Genomic DNA, 12,498 nt, shown 5'->3' on the forward strand with positions numbered 1-12,498 from the left:
TCAAAAAAAAACCCTCCCCTCCTTTTTTCCCGTTTTTTTCCCCCCCCCCCCCCCCCCCTCTCTCTCTTCTGTATCAAGAATGTTATTGGGAATTCTTCTGTCTTGAATTCAGACAAACTGAGATCACATGCAAACAGTGCTGTTGTGCTTAAATGAGTGTAGGTGAATAATTCACCCCAAAGTGAAAATTCCATCGTTTTCATTTGACATTCACTAGTCAATGTCTAGTTTAGTTGTATAGAAAAGAACAGCTTGAGTGGCATAAGGGTGAAGAAATGATGCTAGAATTTTCTTTTAGGCTTTTGCACATGTGAAATAAAAAGGTGCATGTGTGTTGTCTGCATATGTGCATTTAAAGACAGCATGACGTATTCATAACCCCTACTGCAGAGTCGATGTACATTAGAGCAATATTTTTCTCTGTCTTATCCTACTGAGTGCTCTTTACAATATTGATCCATGTGTAAGAGAGACAGTCTGACTCCAGCCTGTAGTTAAAATGTTGATCGTCAGTTTCTCAAATGCCCTGTTTTCTGCTCCTTCAGACCTCCTCCACCCCACCAAAAGCTCCCTCCTGTAATCTCTCTCTCCTTTTGTGCTCTTCTCCATTCTTTCAATCACGTGTTGTATCTTTCATTCAGTATAACGATGAGACTGAAGAAAATCAGAGTTAATTTCCACAGCTGTAATAGTGTAATAGCATTGCGGTTTTTATAACCACGAAAAGTAACTCTTGCTTTACTGCAAAAACAGCAGCAATCTCAGGTAGTCCTCTAAAAAGGTATGACCAAATATGGTACAATATCGTATTATAAATATCGTATTATAAAAAAAATTATCTATCTATCTACTGTATCTATCTATGTTTTGGTGGTTGGAGAAAAAAGTTATCTATCCATCATTAACTTCTGATGTTTGAAAACATGTATTGTATTGCAGTTCCTATACCTAATACCCTCAGAAGTAACTTTTTTATATATAAATAATTTACTCTCCAAAGCCATTTTTACCTGCATTTATTGTTTGATGGCTGTTAATTTTGGACCCTGCGCATGCACATGCAACCTTGGACCCTGCGCATGCACATGCACCCAGAGGCGGCATTCAAACACTCAATCAGTACCATAGATCTGTGTTCATCATGATTCATTTCCAACCAGTTTTTTTCCTCACTGCCTCTCTCTAACCCTTTTAATAGATTCATTTCAAGTCTCAATGTGTTCTGTCTTATAACCACCAAAACATCCTGTTCTTTTATTTTGCCCCCTGGTGTCCTCTCGTCCTCACATTCAAACACTGCAAACATACCGTAAAATGGGTGTACAAAGGGAGGACGAGTAGGTCTGCAAGCACACTGTGAGATGGAGGGAGAGAAAGAAACACATGGAGATTAGAAGGGAGGAAACAGGGGCCGATATTGAGGAAAAGTAGGAGAGGGCGTGAAAGGGAACGATCTAAAAAAACAAAAAAAACAAAGGAACATGCATACTCAGATAGAGAGGCCCACAGGAGCTTGCTGCTCACCTCTGATCCTCTCATGCTGAACGGAGACAATGGTGTGATTAGAAACAAACTTGTGTTTACTGCTCAGTGCGTTCGCATGTGTGTGGGTGAACCCACAAACACGCACACATTCTGCCATTATGTCCCTCTGATGGTGGCGAGCCTCTATCTCTTGTGTGAACTTAATTAGCTCTGAATCCATTAGACACAGCCACATAGACAATTCCTTCCTCTATTCTCCTGTCACCCGCATCCAATTAAACTGGTGCTAAAACACAATGGCATATTTCTCACTTGAGACAACTCGGCCCGATAGGCTGGCTACCAAATGTCATCATAGCTAGCGCTTGTAAATTTTGTGTTCACTAGAGCGAATTCCAAAAACTTGTGATTTTGAACATATAAATGTGAAATGTATCCTTTTTTGTGAGTTAATTTGGTTTTGTATACTAATTTGATTGACAGACCATGACTGACAGTACAAAAGACTCCATTAGTATGTATTATGTTGGCTTGACAAAGTTTTATATAGACCTCATGGACAGAGCAGAATGATAGATGGACCGATAGGTAGAACGACAGATAGATAGAATGATATATAGAAAGAAAGAAAGAAAACAGACAGACGATAGATAGATAGGTAGATAGATAGATAGATAGATAGATAGATAGATAGATAGATAGATAGATAGATAGATAGATAGATAGATAGATAGATAGATAGATAGATAGATAGATAGATAGATAGTTTAACTGATCTATCTATCTGTCTCTCTGTTGTTTTGTCATTCTACTGTATCATTATATCCATCATATCTATCATTCGTTTTATCTATTGTTCGACCTGTTTTTCGTTCTATCTATCGTTTGGTCTGTCTATGTTCTATCTATCATTCATTGTATCTAACGATCGTTCATTTGTTCTATTGTTTGTTCTATCATTCTGCTGTTCTGTCTTTAGTTCTATCTCTCGTTTTTTCTATTACTCTATTTATCAGTCTGCTTAACTTTTTTCCAACCACCAAAATAATATGAGCAACAAAATCAAAATGTCTTCAATTAATTGAATTTAAAATGTTATTGAATTTTATTATTCCTTGGTCTTAAAGGGATAGTTCACCCAGAAATATTCACCCAAAAATATTCTGTCATCATTGGTAACCAAACATTTGACGGTAGCCATTGACTTCCATAGTATTTTTTTCCACTATGGAGTAAATTCTGTAGTTCTGTAATTTTCATTTTTGTGTGAACTATCACTTTAATGACAATACAGTTTCAGGAAGTATTTTCCATTGGCAGGAGTTCATTTTGGAGCCTGTGTGCATTTTGGAAAAGTGTTCTGGTTTGACCATGATTGAAACAAATTTGTGGATCACGTGGCACTTGGAATCGCACATTTCGAAAATGTGTGTTCATGTCACAGCATCTGTGTGTCTGTCTAGTCATGTATGACAGTATTTGTCTGTATGTGTTTTATGGATGAATAAGTTAGTAATCCTTCTTGACTGACCGTCTGTTTGATGCTCTAATCTAGCAACGCTTTGGATACATTTGTTTTTGTGTGTGTTGGCTCCTGCATCTTGGAGCACCTGACTTTATCAGTTATCTGCTTTAATGAAATCGACTAAGATTCAGATGATGATTGAAGGTGTCAAGGGGTTAGAAAAGTGAAAGTATGTGTGTCTGTATAATAGATCTCCATGGCAACAGTCAATGGGAGCGAGTCACATTGATGGAATGGCCTCTGCTGGGTAGATGGGGAAATCAAATTGAGGCAGTTACTATAGCGACACTTCATTGCAGCTGCCTCTGCATATGTTTCGGTGTGAGTGTGTGTGTATGTGTTGTTATATCTTGAAGAGTAATAGCTTATTGATGTCTAAAGTGACCTAACGTCTAGCTATTTACTCTCAAACAAAGGATCCAACCATCGTCCTCAGATAAATAAAATAAAATAAAATGTGTAGTTTCACAAAGTGACTCATATCATTTATTCTTTCTGTAGCTCTCACTTACACAACACTCTCTTTCCCCTCATTTTGACTTTTTTTAGACATCCGTGACCGCAGGAAGAAACCAGTCATGCTGTTCATTCACGGCGGCTCTTATATGGAAGGAACCGGAAACATGTTTGACGCCAGTGTTCTTGCGGCATATGGGAACGTCATTGTAGTCACCATGAACTATAGGCTGGGAGTTCTGGGTAAGTGTACTTCATTTATTTTCCCCATTAACTCTTCATGCAGATCTGAAATTGCAGGAGGCACAGAAGCTGCTCCATATAGCAGTGATCTACAATCTGAAGGCTGTTCTGACTCATCAGGTTATTTAATTTTAATTTTTTTTATTTATGCTACTTTTTTATATCATGTTTATGCACACAGCTTTGGGATTCATTTATTTTATTTCAGTTATTTTTTTTAGTGAGTCAGTTCATTTGAACTGTTCATTTGGACATTTGGACTGTTCATGTAAATCAAGTGCTTCACGTTTTGTTCATGTAGTTACTGTACATCAAGCAAAGGTTTTTGTCTGAACAAACCAATTTACGGATTCATTTGAGGAAGTTTTACTGCTTTGTTTATGTGAGAATTATGTCAATGACTAGAATTTATAAGGAAAAGAGGGAATGAGATGAGGGAATACTGATTTTAAACTCAGTATTAAGGGCATGTGCATTAACTGCCAGGCAACATTCCGACTACTCAACTCTAATGTGGGGTCACTTTTAGCAGGTCTGGTCAAAATAGTTAACTTTTAGTTAATGGTTAAATCTGGCTGAATTGAGCCATTGATTTTCTACAGAAAAAAGCACTAGCAGATCCCACAGTGCTCCAATTACAGGCTATAGGTCAATTTCTGCTTAATTGTTCTTATTATATAAAAGTTGCTTATGTGAAAGTGAATCCTGGATCAGAATAACTCCCCAGGGAAGCTACCTGCTATTGTCATTATATGCATAGTTCAGAAGTGTGCAAGTTTCTTAGGGGTAATATGAGGTCTTATGAAAGCGTTTTTAAATTAAAGTGCTAAATCCTTTCTCATTTCCTCTCTCTTTCTCTCTTTTATTATTTTACAAGTCTGAAATATTGAAGAGTGATATATTCATGCAGATTAGCTTTGGCTCTGACAGGTTTATTGGGCCACAGCAGTTAGAAATATATTTGTCCATTTCTTACTTTAACTGCGGCACTGCCCAGAGCGGGGATAAGGCGGCCTTTAGATTTGCACTTAATAAAAAAAAAAAATGACAAGGAAATAAAAAAGAAAGGCGCTTGAGATGTTCAAAGCATTACTGCTAAACTGCAGAATAGCTGGTGCCAGTTTGAATTCGTAATACTTGTAATATATAACATACACACAAATACAGCTGAAGGGCTGAGGCTGAGTCAGATGGTTCTAAGGCCCTGGGTGTGGTGCTTTAGCATTTTGACTTTCTCTGGCATATTAGCGCATTATGTACTTGGCTCTGGAGCTTAGTGCAGATAGTGAAGCTTAGAAATGTCAGCCTCTCAGCTCAGTTCTTCCTGCCATGCAAAAGAGAGTGCTTATGTTTGTTTGCGAATGCCTGTTTCTCACTACCTGTTTGTCTTCTCATAGACTCAAGACTTTCCCCTCTAGATATAATGCAAAGCACAAGTAATTTAAATTGATGCAGAGAGAGAGAGAGAGAGAGAGAGAGAGAGTGTGTGTGTATGTGTGTGTGTGTGTGTGTGTGTGTGTGTGTGTGTCTAAAATATTGATGAAAAATGTCTGTCTGGTGCAACGAGCAGTGAAGCCGCATTGGGATTAGTGGTGACCTGTTTATTTAAATAAAAATATAAATTTGCTTGTTCATGGAGCAGTGTTGCGGAGTAACTAACTAAAAGTAGAGACACTAACTGATAGCTTGTTAGTAGCTAAGCTGTTTTCAAACCAGTGTAGCTTTTTCATTAAAGGGGTCATGAACTGAGAAATCAAAATTCCCTTGATCTTTTGACATATAAGAGGTCATTGTACTATAAAAACATCCTGTAAGTTTCAGAACTCAAAACGTTCTTGTTAGTCTAAAAACAGCTTATATTGAAGCCAATCTGCCAATATGACAGGTTGCGGAATTTGCCACTTTATGACGTAAGAATGTAGTTAAACCCCGCCTTTTGTGCACTTCATTTTCTCCGCTTATTCATTTACAAACAAGGCACAATTCGACGCAGGATTTTCAGAGAGATTGAAACTAAAAGACGATGTTGTGCCGACTATATTGGATCCGACAGTAATGTCGCACCACACAACTGTTTTTATTACATGGTCACTATTGCTTTGTCTGTTATTACAGAATGTTTGATATGCATTCAGTATTTATGCGTTTTTAACCTAAATCAAAGCAGCCATCTATGATGGAAGTAGGCTGTCAAACATACACAACTTTTAGCCAATCATAGCAGTGGGCATTTACTTCCGAGTCTACAATCCGCCACACCTATTTAAACAGAGCATTCTGATGAGGGGTGTCAAAACAGAACAGAAAATAGCCTGTTACTTCTAAATTATGTTTTAAATGTAAAAAATCTTGATAACATTATAAGTGAACCATAGAGAACAGTACAAAATAAAAACAAAGGCAGTTCATGACCCCTTTAAAACTATTTGTGACCTTGCTACATTGCATATCTACATAAAAAATTTTATCATCACATTGTTTGCACATGAATCTTTTTTATGTGCTCTCTTAAATGGTTCTTTCTCGCATACAATTTGAACTGCACATTTAAGTTTAGCAAACTGATTAATTGGGTTAATTTGAAACAAGTGGTTCACTTTTTGTGAACCAGCTTGTTTAAATTGGGGGGTTATTTTTTATGGTAACATTTTATGTTAACAAACAGTATCACTAAAATAAATCTCTGTTTTATTTGAGGCTCTGTACTGAAGTTCTTATGAGATTTCTTTTTTAAACTATATTTAGGTAAACCATGTTCTTCATCACTGTTAAACTGGTATAGAATTTGGTGTGTTTTCTAGTTTTAATGGTTGTATTTAATACAAAATTATCTTTTAATTTTGGTTTAATGCTGTCACCCAGCATTGAGATCACTGTTGTTATACTGTTGTCAGTAAGATGTATTTAAAAGAAATAAATACTTTCATATGGCAAGGCTGCATTAAATTGACAGTACAGACATTTCAAATGAATGCTGTTCTTTTAAATTCTCTATTCATCCAAAAATTCTTTAAAAAGCATCAGGGTTTCCACAGAAATTTTAAGCAGCACAACTGTTTTCAACATTGATAATAATAAGAAATGTTTCAGGAGCACCAATGCAGCATATTAGAATGGTTTCTGAAGGATCGTGTGGCACTGAAGACTGTAGTAATTCAGCTTTGCCATCACAGAAATACAGTAAATCACATTTTAGACTACTATAAATTAAAATATAAAACAGTTATTTTGAATTGTAATGATATTTTACAATATTACTGTACCATTTTACTGTATTTTTGATCAAATAAATGCAGCCTTATAGGAGACTTCTTTCAAAAACCAAAAAATCTTCGTCCCCAAACTTTAGTGAATGATAGTGTATATAAAAATATGGTTCCCCATCATAGCCTCTTTAGAAGCCTATAGTTTAGCTAAGTACTTTTTCAAAAGGCAAGCTTTACTTTAAGTCATTATCTTGAGTCGTGCCAAATCTGGACCTCAAGGACACCTGGTGCATGCAAGTCTCCACAAAGGAAGGATATGATGCAGGATTTATAGCAGCAGTGACAGGACACAATTAACATCAGCACATCTCATCATGCACTGGCAGCAGTGTTCCGTCGTTATGCCCCTCCTCCACTATCAGCTTCTATCATGAGCCTGGATGGGGGCCAGCAATATGAGCACTGAGGCGACAGTGATTCAAGGAATTGCAGATCCTCTATCATCGTGGGCCGTCATCTGAAATGAGAATGAGTGACGTGAATCAAACTATAATTTAGATAAAACCATTGGCCTGCACACAGTCTGTCACTTGTTCAGTCACAGATGCTTTGCTCATTAGAGTTATGGATTCAATTTATAGTCAAACCACATCCAACTGAAAGAATTCGATTTCATTTTTAGACTTTAGGAAGATTGCATAATTCATTCATTTAAAGGTTGTATAGTTCCACAGGTCATTTGAAGGTTGTGTTGGTCGTTTGAAGATTATATAAGCCACTGGAAGGTATTTTTAATACTCCATAGCTGCCAGAGATATTATTTTATAGACATTGTGTTGTGCTTACTGTCCAAGGTCATGTATACCCTATAGTCATTCGACTGGCTTTGCCAAGTGTCTGAAGGGCAAACTGGGACTCAAAAGCAGCTACTGACCCGTCACAACCATTGAATCAATACATTTTCACTGTGTTCTGATAAATCTTAAATAGCCATATTCGCATTGAAAAATCACCATTTTTAAATTACAGTCAATAAAAAAAAACATTGTTTATATAAAGTAATCAGTAACACTTTACAAAAAGGTTGAATTTGTTAACATTAGGTAATGCATAGGAAAATTTATTAAATTGGTTAATGTTAATTTTACACATACATTTTTAACATTTCAAAATAAATTAACATTAGGTTGATATATTATAAATGTACTTACTGTAAATAAATGTACTTACTGTAAACTAATGTTCTTTATTAAATGTAAAAAAAATTACATTTATTAAGAATTTTACATTTATTAAATGTAGAAAAAAAGTTTTTCATTGTTAGTTTGTGATTCTTAATGCATTACCTAGTGGTCATCTATTGAACCTTATTATAAAGTGTTACAAAGTGAAACCTCAATTAGATCAGGCAGTCTCATTGTTCAATCCTGGATGAACGTTATTTCTGTAAAAACATTTTTGAAGTATGTAACAATTTATTGCATTTCTACGTGATTTTACTGGTGTTAAGTTTCTATGTGATTTTACTGGCATTAAGTTATGATTCTTAATGCATTAACTAGTGGTTACCAAATTGAACCTTATTATACAGTGTTAGAGAGTGTAACTTCAGTTAGATCTGGCGGTCTCTTATTTAAATCCAGATTACATTTATTTCCATTTTTATCGAGTATGAAACCTTTGATCACATTTTTTATGTGATTTTCCTGACTTTATTCATTTGCCCTGTATTGTATGATAGTGCTGGGTCAGAGTTCAACTTGTTGAGTCAGAGTCGAGTCCTAGTCTTTAACCAAGTGATTTTGAGTGAGAGATGTTTATTAATGTCTTTTTATCTTAATGTTATGCTGTTACCTATATATATATAGTCGCAAGTCCAAGTACCCCAACTCCGCTGTATGGTGCTATTAACATTAATATCCAGTGAAACTGATGTGGATACTCAAAATTAGTAGTTGAGTTACACATCTAAAATCTAAAAGAGCCAGATTGTGGATGACAGAACTTTAATATCCTTTATGTCTTCGTATGTGATTTGTTTAAATTGGTTTTGACAACTGACCCACAAGTCTGTTAGCTCAGCTATATACAGTGGGTACGGAAAGTATTCAGACCCCCTTAAATTGTTATATTGCGGCCATTTGCTAAAATCATTTAAGTTAATTTTTTTTCCTCATTAATGTACACACAGCACCCCATATTGACAGAAAAACACAGAATTGTTGACATTTTTGCAGATTTATTAAAAAAGAAAAACTGAAATATCACATGGTCCTAAGTATTCAGACCCTTTGCTGTGACACTCATATATTTAACTCAGGGGCTGTCTTTAGCTCATATTTATGTCTGAATGCCTGCTATTGTTAGTATTGAATGTCTATGTTTGTCAGAGCATTGGAAACCCTCTTGGATCCAATTTAGCTAAACTACAGTTCATTATTTTTATGTCTTCTGTCACATAATATAACTCATGCACAAACACATATAGTGAAAGGGCTTGGGGGAAAAAGGAGTGATAGTTATAAATTCCTTATTTATACACACGTCATACTCTCTCTTTAGCCTTTCAGGTAATTCTGCCTGTCTTTTCTTACCCTGGTGCAGGTTTTTCTGAACATAGCCTAAGTAGACTACACCAGCATTCATCACTGCTTTGACACCAACACTTGTTCATACATCTTTTCCCCCTCCTGCTATACTCTGTTTTTGCTCTGGTGAGTGGTGAGCTGCAGGTAGAAGTGCCATCTTCATATTCCCCAACAAAGCCATGTGGCTGTTTTTTTTCACAGCATCCCCTGTTACCGTGACGGTGGTTGCCGTGACGGCGGTTGCCGTGGAGGTAATGATTTATTCTTTCCACTTGCACTGCATCTTTCAGTGGCTGACGGGGGAAATGGTGTCTCGACCCCAACCATCACACACTGGATATCACATCAGTACCTATACAAAAAAGCACGTCCCTGAAATCCAGTGGATATTTTACTCTATAGCTTTCTTGTTTGTCTGTTCTGGGTTTTTTTTTAGTAGGATCGTTCTCTGATTTCTGTTTGTCTCTTGCTCTTTCTCAGTTTGGAGTGCATTCTGAAGGGAATTCATCTCCCTTTGTTAAATATGTAATGGATAAATCAGGTGCTCGTAAAGTCATTAAGAGCTTGACCTTGACTTTGCTGAGAGAGAGACAGGGATGGAGAAAATGTCAAATTAAATACTGAAAACAAAGTGAGGATTTTTGGAGGAGGAGAGTGGGAAAGAGGAGTGAAAAGACATGAAAGAGAGATTTAAAAGATATTTGTCAAAATTATATATTGATAGGGAGATACTTTATGGTAAAAGATGGTACTATCTTTTACACTATGTTATTCTTTGAAGTACTGTGGAGTATAGTACTTTTTTGTAAGGGTACATTTAAAAAATAATTATCATAGGCTGAAAAAATAGGTTGAATCTCAGGAAATCATGTTTAGTGTCACACATTAATATGTATTTAAATCAGCAGTACCATTATGTAGAAATACGGTAACACTTTAGTTTAGGAACCAATTCTCACTATTAACTAGTTGCTTATTAGCATGCATCTTACTATCATATTGGCTGTTTATTAGTAATTTTAAAAAGCACATATAAATGCCTTATTCTCTGCAGGACCATATTTTAGATACCTTAATCCTAGTCAATTCGTGTATCATTCGATCATTCATTTTTTTATTTAATATTGAAAGTAGAAAAATTACAAAACAGCTCCTATTTCGTTTTTTCGTTTTTCTCCAAAAAACGAAAAATGAGAATTCAGCTTAAATTTTTGTTTTTCGTTCATGGGTGGAAAAATGAATAAACAGCTTGAATATTCGATTTCTACATGTGGGCGGGAATTAAATGCCCCTTTCTGCTGATTGGTCAGCCGAATATCAACCCGTACCATCATCAGTTCTTCCGCAGTATCACGCAGCAGAATAATAGTCCTCTGCTGCTGCAGTTGTACGGATTAATAACCCAACTAACGAATAGCTCGACACAACTCATACAGCGGTAGAGTCTAGACAGGGCTTTTTTCTTTGTAGACCAGCAGTTCTTAAAGTGATAGGGGGTCCGAGAAATAATTTGCTATAGCCTAAAGTATTTCCAGACTGTAAAGTCGCTTTTTTTTATCATAATACATAGGCCTACTGTGATTTATTCCAAAGTGACTTATATGATGCATTTAATGTAAAACCGGTTGTCAGACAGAATGACAGTTCTTGCGTGAACATTATAGGCCTATATATACCCAAGCCAATTTATTATTCTTTCCTTTTTGTCTTAGTGTTTCAAATATGTATTTTGACACGAATTAATTTCTTAATTAAACAAACAAAAAAAAAGACTTACTGGGTGAGCAGGGTAGGCTATGACAGCTGTCATGCCATGCCCAGCTGATGCAAAGAATAGAATTTATATCTACACTGAAGAAAGCCCTGGCTAGACTCTGCCCCGGTATGAGTTGTGTCGAGCTATTCATTAGCCTGTTTGTTTGATGAAAAAAGATTAAATGTAGTTGCAATAAATGCGTTAAGAATCCATACAACTGCAGCAGCAGAGGACTATTATTCTGCTGCGTGATCCTGCGGAAGAACTGATGAAAGCACGGTTTGATCTTCGGCTGACCAATCACCAGAAAGGGGCGTTTAATTCCTGCCCACGTGTAGAAATTGAATATTCAAGCTGTTTATTCATTTTTCCACCCATGAACGAAAAAACAAAAATTTCAGCTGAATTCTCGTTTTTTCGTTTTTTGGAAAAAATAAATCAAAAAACGAATGATCGAATGATACACGGATTCTAGCCAATCCGTGTATCATTCGATCATTCGTTTTTTGATTTAATATTGAAAGTAGAAAAATTAGAAAAAGGCTCCTTTTTCGGTTTTTGGAAAAAACCGAAAAACGAAAATTCATCTTAAATTTTCGTTTTTCGTTCATGGGTGGAAAAATTAATAAACAGCTTGAATATTGGATTTCTACACGTGGGCGGGAATTAAACTCCCCTTTCTGCTGATTGGTCAGCCGAAGATCAAACCGTACTGTCGGGTCTCGGGTCTGATCACCTGTCTCTTGTTGTCTCTGTGTTTGGGTGTTGTGCATGACTTGTTTTGACAGCTCGCCACGTGAGCATGTCAGCATGATCGTTGTCCCCGCCCTCCTTGTTTCACACCTGGTTCTGGTCATCTCATTAGCTTCCCCTTATAGCTCCTCGTGTTTCTCTGTATGTTGTCAGTTTGTTGTGATTATTCCCTTGCTCTGACTGTCCGTGTATGATCGCTCACCAGTTCTGTCTTGTCTCGTCCAGGCTCCAGTGCTCGTAGCAGTCTGTTTATGTGTCCCGCACCTCTCTGTGCGTTCAGGAACCGTGGGCTACCTCCGGCATCCGCATACCCCAGGACTCCGCGGTCTCGTTGTTGGGCTTCTCAGCCTCTCGCTCGGATTAGCGAGCTGCCCCTCCGGCTCCGTCTCCTCTGCCGCTGTTGCGGCTTGTTCCAGCCACTGCTCTCCCCCCCATCGGTGTGGTTGGGGTTTCCACGACCACACGAACTGTCCGCGAAGGCGCTTA

General features: G+C 36.9%; 1 protein-coding gene across 5 annotated transcripts in view; it reads left to right on the forward strand.

Annotated features, from left to right (window-relative positions):
• nlgn2a (neuroligin 2a) overlaps positions 1-12,498 on the forward strand; it is a 226,299-nt gene that overhangs the window by 135,945 nt on the left and 77,856 nt on the right. For all 5 annotated transcript variants that reach the window (XM_016249931.1, XM_016249933.1, XM_016249930.1 and 2 more), the window contains one exon: positions 3,560-3,709. In XM_016249931.1, the coding sequence (XP_016105417.1) occupies positions 3,560-3,709 (150 nt within the window). The remainder of the gene's footprint in view (positions 1-3,559; positions 3,710-12,498) is intronic.

The sequence above is a fragment of the Sinocyclocheilus grahami genome, unplaced genomic scaffold, assembly GCF_001515645.1.
Source record: "Sinocyclocheilus grahami isolate Dianchi unplaced genomic scaffold, SAMN03320097.WGS_v1.1 scaffold961.1, whole genome shotgun sequence".
Classification (NCBI taxonomy): Eukaryota; Metazoa; Chordata; class Actinopteri; order Cypriniformes; family Cyprinidae; genus Sinocyclocheilus; species Sinocyclocheilus grahami.